The sequence below is a fragment of the Amblyomma mixtum genome, chromosome 2 (genome assembly GCF_055824585.1).
Source record: "Amblyomma mixtum isolate Tamu chromosome 2, ASM5582458v1, whole genome shotgun sequence".
Taxonomy (NCBI): domain Eukaryota; kingdom Metazoa; phylum Arthropoda; class Arachnida; order Ixodida; family Ixodidae; genus Amblyomma; species Amblyomma mixtum.
In genome coordinates this window covers 23,811,088-23,836,731 of record NC_143013.1, presented here as the reverse complement: position 1 = coordinate 23,836,731, position 25,644 = coordinate 23,811,088, and the positions used below count along the sequence as shown (strand labels likewise).

The window sequence follows — 25,644 nt, the reverse complement described above, 5'->3', positions numbered from 1 at the left end:
AACGAAAAAGTGCTAGAACAAGGCATTTAGCCAGTCAGTATGTTCCCAATGGTACCAAGATTCAAACATTGTACCACATCTAAAAAATGGAGATGCTCTACCACTAGGCCATGGTTCTAGGAAGGGTAGGTAGCTCAGTAAGAAGGAACAACCCTCTGACTTGTCGCTCCATACTTGTGGAAAAGGGAGCAAAAGTAAATGCGGGAGTGATGATATGAGGCAATGATGCACCAATAGCCACACATGATACGCAGATCATTAGAAGCACAATAATGCCCAGCATATTCACCTGCAAGGGTATGCACTAACATGGTCACAGGATTACATGCCTTATGCTAGCAAAAATACCATTGCTGAATAGGATTTTGCAAGCAGTAAAGTTTGGTATGAATTGTGCAACTACCCAGCCATATGCTTAGAAAAAAAGCAAATTAAAAATATCTTGCTCACTTCCACTAATGTATAAAATTTACTATGCTTCCAGCACTTGTACGAGAGATACGGGAGAACCAAGCTCTCAGCTAGGTAACAGGAGCACAACAAAATCACCCTAGTATAAGCAAGCATCAAGCAGGGTAACATGCTGCTCCACCTCACTGCAAATGCAATTAGCCGGCACTGAGCGAGCACACCCATGCACACCATACTGAAAGGCAGGGTTGTACAAGTCATCTTTAAAGCATATAACTGAATTCAAATATGGAAAAACAGGGCAGGCTTGTATATGAACAACAAAAATTAAGGTGCCAATAAAGCCTGCTCTCAGCAAAGTTTCATACCTTTATTACTTTGGTACGACGGACGACTTCTGCCAGCAATTAAGGGAGTAAATAGTCTTCCAGAAATGAACTCCTGCAACAAAATGTTTAGTTTATAGGGGTTTAACGTTCCAATGTGACTCAGGCTATGACGGTCGCCGTACTGAAGGGTCCCGGAAATTTCGACCATCTGGGGTTCTTTAACGTGCACAGACATCGCACAGTACATGGGCCTCTAGAATTTCGCCATCATCAAAATTTGACTGCCGCGGCCGGGATTGAACCCGCGTCTTTCGGGTCAGCAGCAGAGTGCCATAACCACTGAGCCAACGTGGTGGCTGCAGCAACAGAATGTCCTAGATGAGGCTGGCAGGATGAAAACACTCAAACAGTAAACTAAATTGTACAGAACTCTTACCCAAAGACCTCTTTTTGCCCAACTTCCATAGCTATCCCAAAGACTACAACTTATGAAACACAGCACGGAATTTGGGCTCTATTCTTTTTAGAGACATCTTTAAACCTGACGCAATTTCGATGTGGCACTCCTTTAGACACTCTTGGTTCTACGTTGCAAGAGTAACTGCAAATCTAAGGAAAGGCCTCAGCTATTTAGTTCTAAAAAAAGAATGCATTGAACATGAGAGTAGGACAACATACTATGTTATAAAAGGAACAGTTCCAACAGGTTCCAATTCATTAAATGCACAGCAGCATAATTACTAGCTGCAAATTCAAGAGGGAAAAAAAAATTCAGATTGCTTGTAAAGTTTATTCGGATGGCACAATATAAAAAATAACGAAACAGTAGGTACAGCGGTCAACTTCAGAATGCTTCCCAGCTGCCTCAAAAACAAGCCTCGTGCTTTGCACATTCTGTGCTTCGCTGACTGTACAGTTTTCTTCATGAAATATCTAACTGCAGCAAAGCCCGCAAGTAAATAAAAAATGAAAATTCCAACATATAGTTATCGTTTAATAAACAGCCTTAACTAAGCTTAACGTCGATACAGCGACCTAACTCCATTTCGCAACCAGAAAAGGCGCGATTGTTCCAAAACTTTTGCGACGATTCACAGTACGTCGGTGTCGCTTGCCTATACACAACTTGTCATAAAAGGAAACCAGTAAACTCGTCTGAGTTCAGTTCTTCAGGTGCTTTGGAATGTAAACAAAATATAACATGTGTAGCGTGCCGAAAATAAATGAGCACATTAACAACTAAACTAAGTCAACAGACTGGATCCTTTTCGTTTCATATGGGCGAGTAAAAAAAAAAAACGAAAATATCAACCGGGCAATGCATTATGTGACTTGGCTGCAGCAGAAATGTGCTCAGCACTGTTCCGACCCTTGTATCCATAATTTTCCCTCTCCAGGTGGCACGGCTCCTGTTTTCTGCTCTCTTTGCCTGACATTGGTGGCCTGCAGGAATGTCTGTCGGCGTTGGAGGACTTGTTGCCTTTGAGCGAGGCACGCCCGTCTTCTCAGAAGAGTTTCTTCTCAAACCTGGACGGAGGCAAAATTGAGACATATTCAAGAAAACTTTGCGCAGAATAACACAAGACGAAAGGGAGAAACACGTACACACACACGAGCACAAACTTGCAACTGTATTTTTCGGAAACGATACATCGCCTTAAAAAGCAGAAAGGGCGCCAGCTTACGATAGCCAGTGCAACACGTGTGGGAGCACAATGGTACAGCAAAAATAACATCTGTGATAGGCACAAGACAATTCAAACTCCGCAGAAATGCCCAGAAAGTAGCAACATGAAAGCGGGTTATCGGTCACGAAGAAAATCAAGCTCTTTCTTTGAGAAGGGCTATCGATGCTTTACTCACGCAGCCTGCCGTACTAGATATCTCTCGAGCCTCTACAATTTCCCGGGCCACCCTATCGGAAGCTCTCCCAATAACCATAGAACAGAGGAGAGGGCGGCACTGCTGTTCCTTCTTCTTGTTCCTGTCTACATAGTGTTTGCATTTAAGGCAATGCAATGACAGGTTCGAGCCTCCATTTGAGCCCAATGAATTGGCATGCTCTCTGAGCCTGTCATTGAGACAGCACCCTGTCTGGCCTACGTACACAGACCCACAGCTGAGTGGAACCTTATACACCACACCAACAGTGCAGGGCACAAACTGTGTTTGGTGTTTCGTGACACATTTGTTCTTCATTGCTCTCTTACCCTGGCACCTGCTGGTCATGGCGCACAGGCGGGACAATTTCAAAGGAGCTGTAAACACAACATCCACTCCGAACTTGTTGGCCACCCTTTTGACATTGTGAGAATTGAGAACAAAGAAACATTACTACCAGCTATTTTTTATTGAGAAACAGTCTAGATGAGGGCTCACAGCAACTTGAATACTTCTAGTGCAACATGTTTTGTGGGAATCTCCAAGGCGCAGTAGATTTCATTCCAAAGAGCAACTACTCATTACCATTCCCTTCAATGTAGCACTGACTAACTTGGGAGATTCCCCTAAACACATGGGTAAAACGCTATTCCAAAATCAAGCAGATCAATATGACTTCGCTGTGCCATGTACATACTGTCGTGATTTAGCTTATCTAGTAGAGCAACTAGCCCGGGCAGGCAGTGGTCCCAGGATCGAGCCCTGGGCCAAGATATTTATCTGCAATATGTAGACAATTTTCTGCAATATAGATACCTTTCATATGTAGACAGCTACAGACACACAGAGGCACAGCTTTCATTTTTCTGGTGGATGCTAATGAGTAAATTACCCCCACAATAAACAAATTCTGGTATGGCTACTACGAACTGCAGTGGAACCTCGATTATGCGTGCCCCATTCATGAGACTACTCAGGCCCGGAGGAGCCTCTACAGAGATAATATACTGAACAATGTAGACAATGATAATAGGACTCAATATTATGCACATCTCATCTCATACGACGGCCGATGAAAACCATCTAGAATGAAAAAGGCAAGTGGAGCACTTTATTGGCAGACCTCTCGTCACCTGTCATCACCCCACAGTATTCCAAATCAGAATCAAAGTGGAGACACGCGAGTTTAACGATGCAATCCGGCGCATTATACTGCCTGCGATGATGGTTTTCCTGACAGCTCGGACTCTTGATGTGCGACCCGCGGCAATCGGTACGACGGCGTTCTCACCTGGCCATCTTTTACGCTAGCTTCGCCGGTGAACACACTAATGATGGAAATCAGTTCTACGCTCATAACAGCATGGAGTTATTTTGCTAGCTGTAACCGGTAACAAAATTAGATCTTTACAAAGCAGTCGAGGTCACAATGTCCGCAGCCAGGTTTGACACAACTTTGGACACACTCCAAAGAAAAATTCTAGCAACGACAGATAGAAGCACTCCATGTTTAGTACACCCGTGAGTTTAAAGAAGCTCGGTAAGAAAGGACGAGAACCACTTACGAGTACAAGCCATGCACTCCACCCTCAGCCTGAGCAGAGACAGATCTCTTCTCAAACTTGATGTCACCTGAGTACATGTTTGTCCTGCAACAAAAATTAGGAGTGCCACGTTAGAATCCCCCTGGAGCAACAGCCTGAATGTTCTTTGAAGATGTGCAATGAGCAGCAAAACATGAGCACAGAAGTATATTCGAAGCACACCTAACTGAAATTGTGCATAGGCATTATCCCATATACGCCTGGCGTCCTACCTGTAGGACACCTCGTTTTTGCATAGTAACTCTAAAACCTTTACGGTGTTAAAGCATGCACCCTAGCATAGGTTCAAGAGGGCCTAAACTTTTCCTGTGCAAGGGTTGTGTAGTGTGTGTTCAGTTTTGTGCATTGTATGTGTTCAGAAAGATCCGCCAGTCTTCTCCGAACGCTATTTCTGATATTCAACTCGATCGACTACACTAATTCTGCAAGAAAAATTTTTGCGCATTGTCATAAGAAAACCACTGCGTGTGATGAGAAATGAGATTTTAAAATAGGCATCAAATGCTTGAAGCTTTAACAGGTAGCAAATCTGTGCAGTATCAGCCACCTCCTCTGTGACTGCCCTCGTTTTGATCGAGAGCGCAGTTGCCTAGTAGCTTCTCTGCTCCGCTTGGACTCGCGTCCTTAAACAGAGTCTAATGCTCTGGGGCCTTGGACACAACCTTCCAGACAACGGAAAGCGGTGAAAGCGCTCCTGAATTTCCTAACGGACTCGGGGTTGCATTCCCGCCTATAATGTTTAAGTATTCAGCGCGCGCCCTTTGTCCCTGTGACATAGTGGTCGCTGGACACTTAGAAGACTCATTTCCTTGCCGCTCTTTTTCCTTTTTTCCCCTTTGTTCCCCTCCCCAAGTGTAGGGTAGCCAACTGGGCATCGCCTGGTTAACCTCCCTGCCTTTCCATCCTTTTCTCTCTCTCTCTCTGTGCAGTATCCAACATCTTAGGGTGGCTCAAAAGTCGGCACTGAGAAAAATATTTCCAGTAATAAAAGAATGATTCTGAACTGTGAAGTGAAATAAACATTTTAAAATCGAAATATATTTCAATTTTTCCAGATTTCTGAAGTTTCGGCATATATGGATTAAAGTTATCAAGCCACCGAGGAAGTGTTTTCCCATGGTAAAGTAGGCCTTTCAGTTGTTATATATTGTCCAAGACCCATCTGGAGAGCCAAACGGCATTTGCATCTCAATGAATAATGAGTCATGCATATCGCTGACAAATATGATCATCTAGAAGCCGGACGCAAAAAGAATGGCCACAATGTTGAATTCATTCGAAGAAGTAAGCTTAAAAAATTGGTAAAAAACCGAGGTGCTGTCAGATTGCTTGCTGCCTGTGCAGTGAGCACTCGAGGTATGTTCCTGCAATATATATGTTCCTTCGACTTTTAATGGCAAAACCAATAAAATAATCGCACACCAAGTGAAATTTAAGTGGAGACTCTAGTCTTGAAATCATCAAAAAATGCAAAAATTTCGATTTTAGAGAAATGGCACATTCGGGATCAACACACTAAGTTCATAATTATGGTGCTTGGTCAAAACTTAAAATTTTATATGATGACAGACTTCAACAACAATATAATTAGCATAGCTCCAGTGGCAGGCCTTTGGCTACAGCCCCCATTCAATTGAAACCAAAAAATACATAAAGAAAGTGTCTTAACGACTCATAAAAATGTAACTAATTAGGCTTCAGTTATTTTCCTAATATATGGGAACTAATTGAGACATATTGAAACTAATTACATTTTTGAAAACAGGAAGAAGAAGCGCATATGTGCACCTAATTTCAGTAAGACATCTTTAATAATAAAAATGTTTATTTCAAGACCAGTGTTTAACAAAAATTTAAAAATACTCTAGTCTTTGTGATGTACATCAGTTCCCCTCCCTTAACTGTCAGAGGGTCTCCCTCCTAAAGGCAACAAACTTACTTGAGCACATCTAGGCTGCGGGCGCCAATGTCCTGGAGGCCGAACCTGACGCCAGTGATGATGTATGGCACGTAACGGTGGATTGATCCTTTGTCCACAATGGTGCCCGTCACGCCTTGGGCTACCCGGACCTTATCCTGCTCGCTGCAGAGAAAAGAAAAAAAAGAAAGAAAGAAGCTTCACATTATGCCTTGTCAGCATAATATAAAGCTGGCTAAATGACACATTGTTTGATGCCAAAATTACATCATCAACTAAGAGCATGCAATCTTAAGCTTGCTTGCTTGTTGGGGTTTAACGTCCCGAAGCAACTCAGGCTATGAGAGACACCGTAGTGAAGGGCTCCGGAAATTTTGACCACCTGGGGTTCTTAAACGTGCACTGACATCGCACAACACATGGGCCTCTAGAATTTCGCCTTCATCGAAATTCAGTCGCCGCAGCCGGGATCGAACCCGCACCTTTCGGGTCAGCAGCTGAGAGCCGTAACCAATGAGCCACCGCGGCGTGGCATGCAATCTTAAGAGTGGCACACATACACCTACACACCATGAAACAGCAGGAGTGAGGTTCAAAATGAACCAATTTTGTAGAAAAAAAAAAAAAAAGAAGAGCCACAACGAAAGACCTGCACCCAATGATCCATGCTTGGCCACAGCCAAAGAAAACTGCAACATCAACCTACACAAAATTGCAAGTCATCAGACAATACTGCATTTACTCAAATGCAATGCAAGCACTCTTTACTGATAATTCTACTACAGCATGCCCAGGTCCAGCTTCAATACATAAAAATTCTCTAGCAGTTTTGATATACGGCAAAACCTAAAAGCTATCGAGTTTTTCACTTTTCACCACGGCCTCATGACACCAATATTGCCACCAAATATTTTCTACACTCAAATCAAATCACCAAAAATCATTTACCCAAGCAGAATAACGCATTGGAACCCTCTCTTAGTTCATAGAATCGGCGTATTTACCTGAATGTAGCACTACCACGATTGTAATGCGAGGGTTGCGTTTGTGAGCACGAAACAGGGGAAAAATGTACAAGAATGCAGTACGAGGAATGAGACCAAGTGAACTGAAGGTCTGGTAAAAGTGAAATGAAGAAAAGTACCTCAAAAACTGGCATCCCCATACCTCAACCACCTTCTTAACAATTTACAGCAGCTGCTACTGCCATTACTGCATGGTTTTGCATGCCCTTTCTATTTCAAGTGGGCTGCGCTAATGATTCTCGAATAATCACCAAGCTCTTGGTGCACTCGCAGTGGATTACAGCTGTTAACACACGACACGAGTGATGCTGCGGACGGTTAAGGTGTCTGCTGACCTTTAATCCAATGAAATGGAGGACTTTACATCTCGTGTGTTCTACTGCGTGTTCCTCGGGATGAAGAGTCTAATTCATATTTGGTGCACAAGTGCGCCATTTACGGTGAGGTTCTCACTGCGCTGCCGCCGCTCCTATATATGAGGCATGCTGTAGTGGAGCGCGCTAATTCTGAAATCTTGGGATACACGTGATTTCGCATTTTGCCGCACCACGAGAGCAGTTTTCGGCGAATGCTGCCTGAGCGTAAGCCACAAGCCCCAGGATGAACAAATTGTGCACTGGAATTGTAGCAAGCAACAGCAGAATGAAGGGTGGCTGAGCACTGACGTTTGGTGGTAACGGTTGAGGCTGCCACTGTCCTTGCCGCTGTCCATCGCATCGAGGGAGCCCATGCCACGGTACTTCTTGAGGCGCACCCCGTTGGAGAAGAAGTACTCGCCGGGAGACTCAGTTGTGCCCGCCAGCATGGAACCCATCATCACTGCAACAAACGCGTCCCTCATTCAGCACCCGGGCAAGCAAGCTGATCGGCTGCAGTCAAGTGAGTGACAGTGGAAATCGTTCCCTCGTTGGGCACCGCAAACATACCAGTGGAGGCACCGAGGGCCAAGGCTTTGATGATGTGCCCCACGGAGCTGACACCACCGTCGGCAACAATGGGCACCCCGAACCTCCTGGCGTACTCAGCCACCTTGTACACTGCCGTAGCCTGTGGCCTTCCACACGCCATCACTGCAAGAAGACAGTTCACGCTTCAAGTACGAATTTTATGCACCTGCAATTATTAAAAGCTGGGCCTCTAGGAACTGCAGACACCAGAGCCCTTAAGTCACCTTCGCTAAAACGCTAAGACATAGCCAAACGGTTTTACACTCAAGAACAACACGAAAGGACACAGAAGCACACCTTCCTGGGTGATGCAGATGGAGCCCGAACCCATGCCAACACGAAGTCCATCAACTCCGGCATCAATGAGGTTCTTCGCCTGAGCGGATGTGACAACTGCACGGAAAACAAAGAGATCAGCAAGCAGAAAAAAAAAAGAACAAAGAGCCAAGAGGGGCTACTTTTCAGAGTCTGTGCACAAAGGTTTTACTAATGCCACAAACCCCGTTTTTTTTTTTTTGTTGCAAACAAGATAAAGAAGCCCTTAAGTTGCTTCATAAACCAAGCATGTATGTTACAAAATGCGATGAACAACACTAAATACAAAGAAACCCCAAGAGTTGTAGTAGTCTACAACTGTACGTTATTCCGCCTACAAGTCAATCACACAATGCCACTAATAATAAGAAAAAAAGGAAATTGATGTACGGTTTTATGGTGCGTAAGAAACAAGCAAGTTTCTTGTTAAACATTTAAAACATTGTGAATAAAATGATTTGCATAAAATGTCCATCCTTTAAAAAGCTTAAAAGCAAATGAGGGGTTTGCAAGGGCATTCTCCAAGGAGCAAGCTCGAGTGGAAAGGTTGATAGACTTGAGAAAAATGCTTTTCCTCAAGCCTTGACACCTTGACAGTAACTTCCACAAAAATTAAAATATGCTGCATGGTGACTAGTCCTTTGTAATGGTCACTTTATAATTTTTCTTTGTGAATATGAAATGGTATGTGCGAGATGTGAGTGGCCCACACGAAAAAGGCATAAAATCACAGTGAAAAGACTGTTCCTGGTGTTTACAAGATGACAAAAAGAGGCCTACCATTTCCACCAATGATTTGCAGGTTTGGGTACTTGTTCTTGATGTACTTCACCATAGAGATCTGGTAGATGGAGTTCCCTTGTGAAGAATCCTGCAACAACAATGTCCATGAAACAATGTCAAGTTTCCAGTTTGGCACAACAGATATTCATTTAAAGAAAAACTGTAAAATAAGAGGCAACTTATGGACAGTTATAGGCTTCTGAAACATTTCTTTTTAGCTAGTTCATGTGGTATTAAACAAGGATTTGTGGTAGTTGAAATAAATAACTGCCCAAATTTTAGCTACAACATTAGATGCATTTGATGAGTCTCCTCTGCTCTTAATGTACATTTTAAATTAATGACTGAGGTCACACTGACTGTCTACCACTAACAGCTCCCTCAAAGCAGTATGTAGGATCACGCACCATCTATACCACCAAACTGCCGGCTTCAGTAATACCTGACGTCTCATTCTCATAAGCTCACATACAGCTTGAGGTGTCTTAGTTATGGTCACAAGGCCTTATTAATCAAGCCTCAGCACAATCCAGCAGTGGTCTTTGAATTTGGTGTGTCAAACTACGAAAGTGTTAAGATATGAAAGCCTGCATGAAATAGAAGCAGAGGTTGGAATTCGATGATGCAGCCAACCAATATACAAATGAGAGCAAATGAAATCACTCCACATGTGTAAAATGAATGAGCAACTTGTGTGCGGCACACCACAAGCAATGCGGTTTAGTGTTGAGTTGGCAAGGAACGCAAAAATGGAACATTCAAAGTTGTTTCAAGTATTTGTAACCATTTTTCAGACAACTTTCTCAAACATGCATTGTCTCACTTGGTTCAGTCACACTGCTGTCTTTGGCCATCTGGTGGGACATGTTCATAGTATCAACTGTAGAACTTGGTGGTTTAGTTAGGCCCACGCCATTATTTTTTCCATTTCTCAAACGAGCAAGCACTGGTCTTAAGGTCTTTCTTTGAGTTTAGCTGCATGGTTTCTATTTGCCTTTAGGTTCAATGCTGAGGAAGTTCAAGTTGGCTTAAACGGGTCAGCATCATATTTTGCTGATAATTCATGCCATGTGAGTTCAGTGAAAGTAAAGCATCACTATTGTGTAAACTGGTGGTCAAATCCCAATTATGTTTTCTCCCTGCTTTACGAAGCAACACCAATTGATCGTGCATCCCAGATAACGTGGCCAGCAATGCCAGTGGTACCAGCGATAGGCCTCAAGCCCAATATCGCACGTGCGTGTTCATAACTTACATGCACCTCATATGTGCACTGCTGTGAGCACTTTTAAGACAGATCGAAAGCATAGTCAGCCACTGACTTGCCTTCACTCTTCAGGAAATGCCCCCCACGAGTGGATTGCATTCCTGTGCCAGCATAAAGATCATGCGTGCAGCCACACAAGTGTGAGAGAGACCAACCAGCACGACGACGTCAACACCAGCTTGAACGAGGAGGTCGAGGCGGGGCTTGTCGGTTTCCCGGGTGCCAATGGCGGCACCCACCAGCAGCTGCTTGTTCTCGTCCTTGGAGGCCAGCGGGTAGTTGCGGCTCTTCTTCAAGTCTGTGCGTGCGATCAGCGACACCAGCTCTCCCTCCTGGTTCACCAGTGGAAGCTTGCCTGTCCAAAGAAAAAAAAAGAAGCGGGGAGAAAATGCGTGACCCACTGTGCCACAATCACACAGTAATGTGGGTTCGCATTGAAAGACTTAAACTAAGCATAGAAGCAAGGCATGCAGTAGTAACGTTTTAACATTAGTACGCAGAGTGCGCTGCTCCTGAATGTGAATAGGAAGCGGTTCTCACAAAAGCCGCTTGATGCTACTGTCAACTCTCGATAATTTGAATACAAAGGGGACCGAAACTTTCTTTGAATTAAACAGAGCGCTTCCAATGGACTTGACGTTAATGGAACTGAAGCGTCTGTCCAAATCATCGAATGAACAAGTCTATTGTACTTCGCTGTTTATAAGCCCAGATAAACAAAAGCTGAAAATTAACAAAAGGCTCCCCACTAAAGCAACTACACACTCGTTTTCTCGGTGTGCACATCTCCAAGTAAATGTACAAAACAGCTGCTGCCTCTAGGAAATAAAAATGTTGGGACAACCAAGTGAGGAAGACAAAGATGAGTCACCGAATGATATTTCTGAGAAATCTGGGCTGCACCACAATCAGAATACTTCAGTAACCTTGCAGCTTTACATTGAAATAATACCTTGAATGACATAGTAGCAGCTACAGACACATTTTTTGTAGCACGAAGCATGTTGCATGCCAAGGAAACATACAAGTGTGGGCCCTATGATGCCCAAGACAGACATCCATTTAAAGAAAGGCCAGTCAAGGGCTTTCGTAATCAGTATTAAAACTCTAATCTAATCATTCCAAACAGATCTGACAAATTCAGTGCTCTTATGAGGTCAGCTTATTAGCGGTATAGTATAAGTATGACTTCACTAACAGCAGTTCCGCTCTGGCTCTTACCGTAGATGAAAATGGAGATGCCCTAGGGAACCACGAAAGCCAGCACAGTTGCACAACTGACAGAGCACAGAGAAACGAGGTGGGAAAGCAAGCAGGCCAAAGGGAGCTCCCGTGATGAGCGATGATGGGAGAGCCTAGCATTTCAAGTCACCTTTCTTGCTCTTCTGGAGGAGGGAGTTGGCTTCAGCCAGGGTGACCTTGGATGGAGCCACAACCAGGTCCTTCAGCTTTGTCATCACCTGGGCACAGTCAAGTGGAGAGCAACGGTAATTATGAGGCAAAGCGTGCCCTACTCTCACCTCTCACAAAGCCAAGCAGTTTATACAAGTCACTGTAGGTAGCACGCTGTAGCCACATTACTCATCCAGACGTCACTTTAGATTTCATTCGTTACAACATGGAGGGCAGAAACCTACACTACTGGCAACAAAACGACATTAATAAAAAAGCAACAGCTGCCTTTTCAGTTCTCGTGGTAGGCTTTCAAAAATTTAGAAATCTGAATTTGAGCACTCTGATATGTGAAAGACCTCGTACAGTTGCATTTCTAACTTGTTCACACTGCTTTCATTCCCCGAGGTATTGGGAACACAGAAAATCTGTCAGGTTTGAGCAACTAAGGAGCATTCCAAATGGCACTGAGGTTGACTACGTGTCTATGGCTTGTGTCAAACAATAGTAGTTGGTCCTAACGTGCACAGCCAAATTACTTTTTCAACCACAGCTGAAACTCATCTAGTACCATTAACAAGCACAGCTTTTTAAGGACCTTCCGTACAGTCCTGTGCCACGTACCACTTATATCAAAGGTATCAAACGCACCCATGACCGGATTGTGGTCGCAAATGCAAGCTCGTGAAACTACTCTAAATAGTTCCTACAAGTTCATCGGCAAGAGCAGAATGCCTTGTTGGTGTTTTCAATTAAAATCACAATGAGTAGCAGCGATCATTGCCTCACCACATGCCTATGCGCTTGCTACAGTCACAGATGCCTTCGACTGGAAGACAGACAACATGCGGTCAGCCATTTATCACTTTCTGACACTGCTGAAATTATGCACTGCAAAATGTGCAATTCCTACCTCTATGACTTCTCAACGAAGAAATTTGCTGACATGGTGCTACTCAGCAATGAAAGGAAAACTACACTACTGCTGAAGTTAATGAGCAGGCTACTAAAAAAAAAGGCCTAAAAAAAAAAAGAATGCACGCTCGTGTCTTCCAAGTAAGCAATTTATCAACAGAAATCTGCACGCTATGCTCACACAGCCAAGGAGCACGCCAAAATGGCCGTTATTGGCTGAACGAGATGCATAAAGTGACGTTGGTACTCTAGCACAAGGCACATGATATACGTGGCCTTTTTCAGATATTTGTGGACCAAGCACACCATGAAAGGGAGAGGTCAAACCTCTGACAGGGGCTTGTTGTGGTCTTCGGGAGGGATGAAGTCGATGTCCCTGGAAGTGACCATGCCCACAAGCTTGCCACCAAGCTTGCCAGTGTCGGTAATGGGAACGCCGGCAAAACCATGCGTCTTCTTCACTTCAAACACGTCGGCTACACAGTTGTCCGGGCTAAGCACAACTGGGTCGTGGATGAAACCGTGCTTGTATTTCTGGAAGAGATTTTGGTCGAGCAGTGAGCATTTGAAGCACATAAGAATATTTTTTTTTCAGGCATCAGTAAAACTCTGGCCTTTGTTGACTAGCAAAATAATTCCACTGTACACAGTCAATTCCATTATGACTGAGTCATATTAAGGAGAAAAAAAGATGGGACAGCTGAGCAAAACTGCAACAATCTTCAAGCAGCAGCATTACATAAACATGCAAAAAATGGATATTTTTATCGTTTTTTTTTTTTTTCAATACTTCTCATTTCAAAAGAAAGCAATTTTATGAACTCTCAGTGAAAGTTTTCTGTCTGATGAAAAAGCATTCCAGTCAGAGCCCGAGAACATCAGTAAGCTGTTGAAGCCATAATCAGACTGCCTGCTTAAAGGGGGACATACGTCCTTTAAATGAAATTTTTTGAGCATGTTAGGAATAGCTTTACGACCACCCTCATAAAATTTCAGAGCCATATCTCCATAAAATTGTTTTGTACTACATATATTTCCTCTGAATTTTGTGAAAAGGCTGGAGAGGAGAAAATGCGGCACATGGTTGGTTCAGCATTCATTGCATTTCTATTGCCGTGCTAGGTCAAGACATTTTAGAATATTTTTTCTCTGCAAAGCACAAATTTTTGTTTCAACTTTTACGATGCACTATCCGTTGACACATCCGGAGCGAAAAAAATTTCATACAAGAAATATAAAAATTGACAAATTTGAAATAGAAAGAATGCCTTGACTTGCACTGTGGTCCTAGAAGTGCAACAAAACAAATGGCGTCAAAAACAGATACAACAGTCATGAAGCAATGTGCACTGCAAGGTAAGTATCTAGGCAGGAAACTGTAACGAAGAAAAACACCCATTGTCCTAACGCTTCCCTGCAATGCCCAGCCACCTCAGTTCACGAAAATTTTTTCACAGTACATCCCAATCAATTTCAGCAATAAAACTTTGGGACAGCACAAAAAAATGAGTCATACAAGCGGATACAACAATTATCAAAAAATCAATTTTTTTGGCCATTTCCTTTTTTAGATTTCAAAGCAGCGTCCTCCCTTAAGAAGTCCCTACTTAAAAAGCTTAAATTTAGACCTTAATTTCAATCATATTCAAAGCGGCATTAACCGAGGGTAACATAACACATGCAAACACTACAAGTGAGAAGCAGATGCGCACCTTCACTTTGTTCACCTCGCTGGCTTGGTGTTCAGGGGTGCAGTTGTGGTGGATGATGCCAATGCCTCCACAGAGCTGCAGAGACACACCATTAAAAGCTGGTTAACAAATGCATACAAAACATGCACCATCCCAGTGTGCATTGCTTTCATTTAAAGGAACCTTCAGTGAAGTCAAAACTGGTAAGCAAACTGTTACAGGTGCTGAAAGACGAAATTCAAAGACACGAAAGTTGAAAATACCGTCACAAATTTCTCAAAACCTTCACAAGGTCAACGACAAAGCTTATGGCAGCTTTAAAAAAAAAACTGGAACTGCGACACACACTTGCGCTTGTTGCAGTACATACTACACCAAAGGCACAAAGCCTACATAAAGGCTACTAAAGAGAAGGATGTGAAGCTGTTTTATCATGCCATTACAGATTGTAGTGTAGCCTCAATGTACATGCATTTCACAAACATAACTATGAAGATTACCTCCCTCTATGAAAGCTGATTTGATATCAGTTCAATAAGAGAACTAAACAATGTTCGAGCAAGCACAGAAAATGCAACAAGTTGGTCATTTGTGTCCAGCTGAATTCCAATGCTTCACCACTATGTGGCAATATGATCAACTACGTACCGCCATGGCAATGGCCATCTGAGCCTCTGTGACTGTGTCCATTGGCGACGAAACCAGCGGGGCTTGTAGGGTGATCTTCTTGGTGAGTTTGGAAGTAAGGTCCTGTGTATGAAAGAAGAAACAGACATCAGACTTTAAAGCATAGCAACAGCTATCTCAGTGTTTATCTGGTCTATAAGAAGTACTTCAATGCTTTCTCGATTGAAAGATGCTTAATATTGTTTCAACTGATAATGAGTCAGCACAACTTTATTCTTCATAAAGTTTGTTGCTACCTTTTTCGAAAATGTTACAAACAACTGAATAAATCTTAGACCACCGAAAGAGCCTTGCTCTTACAAACAAGTTCTTGCATTCATATAGAGTCACTGTACCAGCGACAAGCACTTCTTATGTCGAAACCTAATATCTTAGAATGTTAAATGCTGCACCGACTATTAAGCATAGCCGTTGCAACATTTGCATAGTTGTAAAACTATACATAGTATGGTAGCTTCCCAAAAGTTTCGACCTTAAGGAGATAGAAAATGAGTTCAAACTCCGCCTTTAATACATCCTTTCTAATATATCTGAGGTCGACGGGATTGAAGTGTCAGTCTCAACAAACTTGATGTTTAACAAAAGTCCACTGCAAAATGTTGTGTTTTACAGTTACACACAATGTGTATGCAAAATATTGCAGAGACTTTCCAAAAAATTTCTAATATTGTTCACAAACTTATCCTGGGCAACGTATAACCGAACTGCTAACATAACTAAAAAAAAAAAGTGTGCACGCAAAATTTCGGGCACATCAGAAGGGAGCATTCTCTGCTGTAGCAGTTTCTTCCAGGCCATAAGTGAAGAGTGAAATGCAGTATACTGACCCGGGCTGCCTTTCACATTCACGTTTCCAATGTTAATAAGAAATCTGCATAAAATGCCGGGCAATCTAACCAGTACCCAACGCAAATAAAGATCCTTCCAGCTACACAACATGAAGCGATCTACTTGCATGCATTATTGATATACGGGTTCAAATATGCAACAATGCAATATTAACACTAGTAGGTAGACAGGGTGTCAGCAGGCTAGTGCTGCTGGGTGCTGGTAGTGCAGCAAACCATTGCTAGCATTTTACAAGGTAAAAAATCGCCACAAAACTAAACAAGCACTTACAACATCGTCAGCGTTGAAATCGATGTAGCCGGGAAGGATGAGGAAGTCACTGCGATAAAAATAATGAAGGAAGTGCATCAGAGGCTTGTGTCGGCTAAGCTGCAGACATGTATGCCTGCCTGCAAGCCCTTATAACCAAAAGCTGGCATAAACATGAAAATAACTCAAGGTACCTGCTCGGCAATCTTTGATGAAGTTGGATATACCACAGGTGTTTCAAGTTATCGAGGAAAAGTTCATTAAAGTGCGTGAAATTCAAGACACTGAACCTGCAGCCAAGAGCATAGAAGAGGGTTTCACTGCTCGCATGAAATGCTACCCACTTGCTGGACCCCCAGTGCCGCTCTTTATAGACCATGTCACTTCTCGATGCATACAGCCAGCACGGGCCACAAGCAGGTGTGAAATTAAAATTAAATATTGAATCTTGTACTACTTTTTCTATGCAGCTACTAAGCTTAAAATTTCGCAAGTTTCCACACGGAACTAAAAGAATGAGGGACATTGTTTTTTCAAGACCACTTGGACCTGATGTCATACAACGGGGAATAAGAGCAGCGCTCAGTAATAATGCAAATGTGACGTCAAAGGAAAGCCCTTGCTTCTCTGGCCCCATGATACACTTCAAGGATGGGCTACGTGCACTGAAGTCACAAGGATGCAAAGTAAAAAAAAAGGGCACTAAACAGAAACAAGGGATTAAGGGATTTAGTTCAGCCTTTCCAAGGCTGTTTGAATACTTTATGCACCTGGTCTCATTAGACATGCTCAGCAGGTCTTAAGCGCTGAAAAATTATGTATTTGGTTAAAAAGTTCTCAGGCTTTCCTTTCAACAACAGGCTTTGTAGATCAGCAACTTGATACATGCAACAGTTTGTCTTAAAGAGCAAATGACCGACCAGCATGTACAGTCAGCAGCAAAAGTTAATGGCAAGTCTGTTTATTGAAACGGCAGTTTATGGGAGCAGCAAAAGTTTATGGGAGTGTTGCATGGTGACTCGGTCGTATGATATTGGTACCAGAAGATGTAAGATACATGTCTCCTCAGATCTCGGGCGCGGGGGTCACATTTTGATGGACGAGAAATGCTAGAGACTCATGTGCTGTGCGATGTTAGTGTGCATTAAAGAACTCCATGTGATGGAAATTTGCCTTTTTCACAAGATGTTGTGCCCTCTGGGGAGTGGGCGAAAACTGGTTGAAAACCATGCACATGCCACGTACCGAGGGGGCTGTAAACGGGACCATAAAGGCTGCGACACGTAGTGAAGAGTCAATATTCTGGAGAAGAAAAGCGGTTGGGGAGCACTAGTCTCAAGCAAAACTGGTTCAGAAGCGAAAGCGGACAGTCCATAGCATGTTGAGTAGATGCTGACAGTTTTCAACCAGGCTGGACGAAGAGAGGCACGCATGCACAGAGCGGCAGTGTGAAAAAGAAAGATTATCTGGAGCCCTCCACTACAGCATCTCTCATAGCCTGAGTCACTGTGGAACGTTAAATCCCGTAAATATTATACAACTTCCAGGAATTTCAGGTGACTGGCTTGTGTCGATGCGCTAAGATAATTTTTTTTCTGCATGCCAATAACCTGTAAAGTTTTGCTGCCAACTGTACATACTGAGGTTCTATACTAGAGTACAGCAAAAAAAAATTACTTAACAGCCCAGTGCTTTTCAGGCAGTTGTGTCAACAAACACTAAAATGGTCTATGCTGTGATAATCTGCAAGTGATATTTGCTTCCACATCGTAACAAAGTGGTTCATTCTAGCCTAAGAAAACATGCAGTACACTTACTGAACTATGCCCTCTAGTAATGTGCATACTGCACAACTATAGTGAACTATATGCACAACCATGTCTTGGAAGCCATGCATTGCCAAGAAACCCTAGGTACCCTGCCTGCCACTAACGCTAACTTTACTTCTGCACACTTTTGCACAAGCCTGTTTTCTTCACTTATTCAATTACAGGCATCACTTTTGTGTAACTCGCGGCAAAATTGGCAAGATAACCCACATTAACCCATTTCTCACGATGAGCATACACAGCCCTTGAGCAAAGTGAGTTGCGTCACTTCAGATTAGAAGTGTGGCGAACAATTTGAGCACAAAGTGATTGCCATGGATAAAATGAATTAAAAAGAAAGCTTCAAATGTAATAATTTATAAAAAAATTATAATGCTAGATATAGATACTTCAGGACTTTTTACGTTTGGTGTTGATAGTAAGGTACTATCTTGAAAAGAATCTGCCGCATTAGGCATCTTCAACGCACCACCTCACTGGATCCGAAGCAGATTTCGAAAATATCCGCGCTGACGAAATTCGGCACTCGCCAGTACTTTTTAAACTGCATTTTGTTTAACGAAACTAACCTGCATCGCTACATTGTCCATCGATGATGCACTCACGAAACGAATTAACCACTGCTCGCGGCAGTGACATTAACTTTGCGACAGCATTCTAACCGACTTCTTGCCATAAACACGCGCCGCTCACACTCTCCCAGTGTGCCGCACGACAGTAGCTGAAAGCCTATTTACACTGCTACCAGTCAACAGCTGTTGGAGGAGGATGGCAGCTCGCATCTTTATACGACTGCCGGAATCACGTTCCGCGCACGAAACATATCGCGCGCCACAGCTTGTTAACAGGTCGTCGAAAGGCCAACACAAAAGCTGCGAGCTGCCTGTTCATCTATCAAATGGGAAAGCGGCGCGGGACGCGACAGTTGAAATCGGGAGATTGCTAACGCGGCATACTGGAAAAGCAGGATCCAGCACAGCGGATTTTATCGTCTCAGGTCAAGTTCAAAGACCTTACCCGGCGCGGCAAACAAGCCGCGAAGCGTAGCGAAAAAATGAGAAGAAACAACGCGCCAGTAAGTAAGCAACTACACCCGGCTCAGGAACGTTTTCATGCAATACGCAACTGGTAAGGCTGTCCGCACGTACGCGGCGCTCTCGCTATTTTCTAAACTAATAAACGAAATTTTTTTTTTCTTTTGATTATAAAGCTAGATCTACCATAGAGCAAATTGTTGTTGTTTTGCTCTCCTAAGCGTGCTGACGCATGGCAACCGCGTGAAGATGCGGAGTGGCCCAGAAGGCTCAGTGGCGGTAACCTGGGTTGACTACGACGGACCTGCTCGCGCCAAGTGAAGGTACTCCGGACAAGGAAACAAAGTGGCGCAAAAGAAAAATAATCACGCGCTAAAATCGGGGGTAGGAAGGAAAGGCTGAACACAGTCCAAAGTGGTGTTTATGTCGGAGATGAGACGTACTTGTAGGTGAGCCCGTCGCCGGATCCAATTAGCTGCTGGGCGGTGAGGCCATCCTCGTGAAACGTCGTCTTCTCCGACATGGTCACTGACGATGTCAACGCCTGAATGTCCCAAACCCAAGTGAGCTTATCGGCCCAAGCACGTCTTGAAAACGCACATGTGCCTGCATTCCCTCTCGCGGGAAGCGGCAGCAGCCAACCATAGCCCCCTCTTGCGATGGCGCCACCGTTGCCTCATTGAGGTGAGGGCATGGACAACGCGTGGAAGCCTCGCTAACGGGCGACGGCAGCGCGATTGGCTTACGGATTGACGTCACACTCTCAGCGAGAAGTGACTTGCGCGTTTATGTAATTAACGCCAACCGGACCGCTTAATTGCATTATATAAAAGCGGTAAAAGTCACCAATTTAACGACACACTTCTCGGTACTATTGAAACAGGCTTTCTCTGTACACCGTGTTTTTCTTTCACACATTTCCTAAAAGCGAAACTGACGCTGCCGACGCAGATGCTTCGCTTCTCGAATGAGAAGCATGTTCGAACTGGCAAATGAGGAATAAGCAGTGCGCATACTGAGCCTGGCGCGGGTAATTAAAAAGGCCACTCTCACCGCTACTCAGTTCTGCGCAATGACCGATTGCAAACACCGCACTCCGTACTTGTAATGCGACAAAACGTTGTTAAACGTTAGGGAAGTATGTTTGTATATAATTCTGGCCGCCTGCCGTGCCCTGAGCTAACCCATTAGGCGTGGATCACTGCAACCAAAAGTACCAAACTGATGTTTTTGTGTGTGCTTGTTTTTTAAACGAGTTCCTATGACACGCCACGACTCAATTTACCTTTCGCGATAAAACCGAACAAGTTAATTGCGAATATGAAGCACACTGTATAACCTCTTCATGAGCGCACTGCTGAAAGAAACATTAATTGTTCGCTCACACCACGAAAATGCTACCGGTTTACCTATGGGTGCTGACCGCTGCATGCCAGCGCGCACATCCCCCTCCCCCTCCCCTTTTTCTTTTAATTTAATATAATCTATCCGTGGAAAGGAAGCTCCTGGCTCAGGCGGCTTCTCCCTCTCTCGCGCATTCTTTCGAAGGCAATGCGCACTCGCCAAGAATTTTGATGAGGGGCATGTAGCCGCCGGACGGCCTAGCGCGAACACGAATGCTGTTCGCGCCGAGGCCAACCGTGCTATTGCAACTACACGTACTCTCCCGTCTTCTGCGCTCGACAGACACGATAACTGCTACAGACGTCTCGTCTGCTTTCCCGTCTGTAGATAACTGCTGGGCGACATTGCCTGGTGGCGGAGTTCACCCGCGTGCACTTGAATAGGTTTATTACCGCCGTTCGTTTATACGACGCTGTCAAAAGCACTACGGCCGCTGATTGTTAAACCGGCGGAGGCAAAAACGTGCAAACGCTGAAGTTTCGCGCCAAACTGAATTCAGTGACTTTAAATCCGCCTGGTGCACTGAGAATGCGTGCACGCATCCCTGAATCGTATAACTACATTTGCTCACTCAAATGAACTGCAAACAATCAGCAAAACAGTAGCAGCGTCAGTGCACTAGGCCTAGGCCTTGATTGCGACAGGCTTACGACTGCTTACGGCAGCAGCACTGACTTCTCAGCAGTGTACGGAAGGTGAGCAAGGCGTAGGCTTCGCTCATCTGGCAGCCTTCGTCCTTTGCTTCGAGGCCACGTTTCGACGCCATCGATGGCTGCTCCGATAAGACAAGGACGCCGAAAGCGAAGCGTGCGTTAACCTTCAGCCACTACCGGCAGCGCATGTGAGCGCGTCGGGGAGGTTGGCCGGCAGGATTGTGTGGTATTAACTTTTCAGTCTAATTTCGGTCCAACAGGTTAGAAGCAATGGAAGTGCAAAAGCCGCTTATCGATGCCGCATTCGGCGGCCATGCGACAACAGCGAGAGTCCGTTATTGTAAGTAGTTTGACTTAGGCAGCATGGACCTCCAGCGTCCTGATCGCAGTGATCGCACTGCCTATATACCGTCAAGGTTTCTCCTTGTATAGGACAAGCCGCTTTTGCGTTTCGACGGAGCGTCAAATGAGAACATCGAGTTCTGCAAAATGTCACGCGTCACAAATTTAACTAAGCTTCCTATCGTCCTCGAATGACGTCACAGTCGGGCGATCCACTTGTAAACTATGTAGATGAAACGCTTGTTTACAATAAGTTAGTGATGCAAAAGGGCTGACTATTTATGCTGTAATATATGTGACCAGGAAATACGAAAAAGGTAGTTATACAGAATTTCACGATTATTTTTTTTATCGTCGGATAACATCGGTGATCACGCCGCCATTAAAGTTCCAGACTTTCTTTATTTACTGAGGTTAGGAAAAGCGCACGAGTGGTCGGTAATCCATTACTCGTAACAGTACCGCAAAATTTCGTCAATGCATGAAGTTAGGCTAGTTAGTTTTGCATTCCAAGAATTTAGCAGCACAAGACGGGACGAGAAGAAGAGAGACGACAACAAGCGCTCTTGTCGTCTCTCTTCTCGTCCCGTCTTGTGCTCCTAAATTATTGAACCGCAAAATTTGTACAGCTAGCTTCAATATACTTTTAGAACAGGCTCCCCGCTATTCCGTTATCCCCCTAACTGAATGGGTCCCCTGTTCTAAATGTCTCTATTAACACCGAATATTAGGGCGACTGAAATGATGCTCCTTCTCTCCTTCTCAACTCAAACACGCCGATGCGCCAGAAAACTAAAAAAAAGAAATAAACAAACAGCTCAGGGCTGCCCCTCGCCGCGCCTCATTCCACCCACGTCACTTGTACACGTCCAATGAGAAGGCTTGCCCAGAGAGGGCGCGTGAAATCTTTGCCAAGTAGCAGTGGTACAAAATGTCGTATTTGAGAATGGCTCGAAGGGGATCGTAAGGAAAGAATTTACGCACTGGAATCAATTATACGCCGCACTCTTCCTATTTTTTTTTTTTTCTGCGATTAGAGCCGTATTTGCGCTTTCCACTGGCCGTGACCTTTATCTTAGAGCGAAAATATATTTTACCAAAAAAAAAAGAAACCTTGATTCCATGCTAAATCTTAAAATTTCGTGAATTGAAACTGATCAGGATTCCCTTTAGCCCCAGTTTGAGATTGAAAATTCCCTGAAAAAGAGAAAACTGCCCGAATGGAGCATCACTGTTCAAAGACGCTCCGCAGCTTCTCAGATTCACGTGAAATATAAGTCAAATGCCATCTTAAATGCATACTGTGTCCTTATTGCCAAATTACACGCAGATGAACGTGTATCAGGTGCGCGCGCGCGCACACGCACACGCACACACACAAGCACACACGCACAACACACGCACGCACACACGCATAGGGTGTTTCACTTAAGACTACACAATTTTTAAAAATAGGCTTTTTGAGTTAGAAGAGTGGTTCTTTTGGCTTATCATTGTTAGCGGTGTAGTACATCAGAATACAGCTAAGGCGTGCAAACTAGCAGGCAGGTTAACTGATATTGAATAGTTAACTTTTTAACTACTACTCTTAGGCTCCCTAATTATTGAGAGGCCTATAGCCCGCCGTAAGTAATATCCACATGAGTTATCAGAATTTCGAAAATGCTGTTACCCTCGGCGCTGTGGCCTAACAAATTTTGGCTATTCCGACGAGTTGCTTGCACTGGAGAGGTTGCTTTGCCTGCAAGCTTCTCGAAAGCGCGTGTATTTTGGCGCGATGTAGCCAATATTTGTTCTGCCACAGTACCGAAGGTAACCGCGTTTTCGAAATCCTAAAAACTGATATGGATATTATTTAAGGTCGGCTACATGCCTCTCAGTTATTAAGGAGACTAATAGTAATTGTTAAAAAGTTAACTATCCAATAATAGTTAACTAGCCTACTAGTTAGCTCGTCTTAACTGTATCCTGATGTACTACACCATGCACTGACAATGCTATGCCGAAAAAGCGTTCTTATAACTCAAAAAGACTATTTTTTTTAATTGTGTAAAGTCTTAGGTGAAACACCCTGCATTCAACATGAGGCAATAACACATTCAATTTATAGAAAATGTCTGCCACGGCGGCGCAAAAAGGGAAGGGAGCAATAGAAGTCCTAAAATGCTGCAGTCTCTGGTATACCCAGCGTTAGCACCTCGAACTGTGCACAAAATAGCCAATGAGCAGTTGGTTTCCACGGCCTCGACTACATACCTCAAAACGATGGTTGCTACGAGGATCGAACTACCCGTATACGCCATCCAGCAGCGCATTGTTCCCGCGGGAGCGGCAAAAAAAATCTATACATATAAAAAAATACAGTCGCCGCACGACAGTGCAACGCCGCTGGTGACAGACGGTAACATGACGACTGTGGTTGGAAAGAGGAAAGAAGAAAAAAATGGAAAGAGGGGGGGGGGGGGGGTGAGAGTTAGCGATCTCCAGTTGCGTCTGCAGGTAAAACCGAACTGCATACGCCTATGGGATGCTGCTCCGATGATGGAGATAGGCGCACATGGATATATATATATATATATATATATATATATATATATATATATATATATATATATATATATATATATATGCTCTTTCCGCGGAGCCATATATAGTTCGCAAATATACCGCTTTATTCGCAGTATTAGTTCGCAGTTAGCAGATACATAAGGCATACGCCACGTTCCCGCTTTTAGCAAAGCGCCGCTTACACCGACCTTTTCAGCCGCCTGACCTTGTGCGGACACCACTGCTTACAACAAGGCGTTCAAGTACTGAAAAGTTAGAAAAAAAAATAAATTCTTTTCCGACCAACCCTCAAGCCTGGAATTGAAATCTCTCTGCAGTGTTCGCGAAACAGCCAAATGAACTCGGGCTTCGCGCCTCTAGACAGGTAGGGAGGAAATTTATTGTAATCATCTCTATCGTTATTATTTCTTCTATTATCTTATTATCTGCTTCTTTACGTATAGCCGCCGTGGTACGTAAACTTTTGCCCCCAAGTGGCAACCAGCTGTACATAAGAGATATTCACATTGCAGAAAAGGTCGCCCCGCGATGCCGGCACGCCTCCGTGGCCGGCATGACAAAGCTAAAAAAAAAACTACAGGCTCGGCATGGCTTCTCGTATCGTCCGTTATCGGTCGCCAGAGCCGAAGCCTCGAGCGCGTCACGCGTCACCCGACGCCGCTTATCTAATCGCGAGAGAACGCGTGGCGGCCGCGCCGAAGGAGCGGCTCCTTCGGAAAGGCCCCATCCTCCTCCTATCCACGGCCACTATACGGGAGGGAAAAGCAACGGTCGACAGTATTACGTGCACGAACCGTGCTTCCCTTTTGGCGGCAGGGACCCCCACTCGCTGTCGGCTTGCACACTTGCGACAACAGCGCCACGCTAGCTGTTAGCGGCAGCACAGTGCACCAGCAGCGCGTACGCAGGTGGTCACCAGGCGAGGTGTAATCGTCTGCGCATGCGCTGTTTCTCCAATACCACATCGGTCACGATCAAACTCGCACCATGCTTTCTTTCACTATAAACCACCCAGCGTTGTTCAAGCGGAGCCGATAGAACGAAACGAAGTTTCTCCTTCGGAGTCTATTTTTTTGTTCTTATGATCCGCCATAAATATAGTGGTCCTTCACGATGATAGGATACACGGTCTTTGCCTAGGCCAATAACGAGAGGTGTAGAGAAAAAGAAAAAAAAATGTGCAGAGGGAATTTATTCTTTATATCACGGCCCCAGAATTGGCAGAAGGAAATCAAAGGGCGAATTTTTAGCCCTCGAAATTGGCCAGCACACGAATCGGAAAATCGACGTGGCAAACAATATCCAACACTGTATCAAAAATCACGGACCTTTCTAACATGGGACCGCTTTTAAATGCAGACGACCAATATAGTTGGCGTCAGTTCACGTTCCGAAGGTTTTATTGATATGGCATAATATATAAACAGCTAGAGGAAGGAAAAACAAACAAACAAACAAAGTGAACGCACCGCAACAACAAGAGCTTCAACGAAGGAAGCTTGAGAATAGGGAGGAAGTACGCTCGATGGTGCACGAACAATTACGGCATAA

General features: G+C 44.2%; 2 protein-coding genes across 2 annotated transcripts in view; both read right to left on the bottom strand.

Annotated features, from left to right (window-relative positions):
• Window positions 1-1,510: 1,510 nt before the first annotated feature.
• On the bottom strand, window positions 1,511-19,759 carry ras (Inosine-5'-monophosphate dehydrogenase ras). Its single transcript, XM_089570856.1, has 14 exons — window positions 19,570-19,759; window positions 16,285-16,333; window positions 15,127-15,228; window positions 14,500-14,574; window positions 13,115-13,321; window positions 11,853-11,940; window positions 10,636-10,835; window positions 9,211-9,301; window positions 8,413-8,508; window positions 8,095-8,238; window positions 7,834-7,987; window positions 6,165-6,308; window positions 4,187-4,270; window positions 1,511-2,267 (listed from the first exon to the last, which is right to left on the bottom strand). Exons 1-14 carry the CDS (start codon window positions 19,647-19,649, stop codon window positions 2,246-2,248), a joined length of 1,536 nt encoding a protein of 511 aa, XP_089426982.1. The 5' UTR covers window positions 19,650-19,759; the 3' UTR covers window positions 1,511-2,245.
• Window positions 15,138-25,644, bottom strand: part of muskelin (muskelin 1) — a 58,819-nt gene continuing 48,312 nt past the window's right edge. Inside the window, exons 21-22 of the mRNA XM_089570853.1 lie at window positions 16,285-16,333; window positions 15,138-15,228 (exon numbers count right to left, since the gene is read on the bottom strand). The gene's annotated coding sequence lies outside the window, so the exon portion shown is untranslated. The remainder of the gene's footprint in view (window positions 15,229-16,284; window positions 16,334-25,644) is intronic.

Excerpts from the sequence above, each read along its gene's own strand:
- ras (XM_089570856.1), bottom strand. The coding sequence starts at position 19,649 with ATGTCGGAGAAGACGACGTTTCACGAGGATGGCCTCACCGCCCAGCAG. Across the intron at positions 16,334-19,569 it reads GGCGACGGGCTCACCTACAA|TGACTTCCTCATCCTTCCCG; the intron begins GTACGTCTCATC and ends TTTTTATCGCAG. Across the intron at positions 6,309-7,833 it reads CTCAACCGTTACCACCAAAC|CGAGCAGGATAAGGTCCGGG; the intron begins GTCAGTGCTCAG and ends TTTTCTCTGCAG.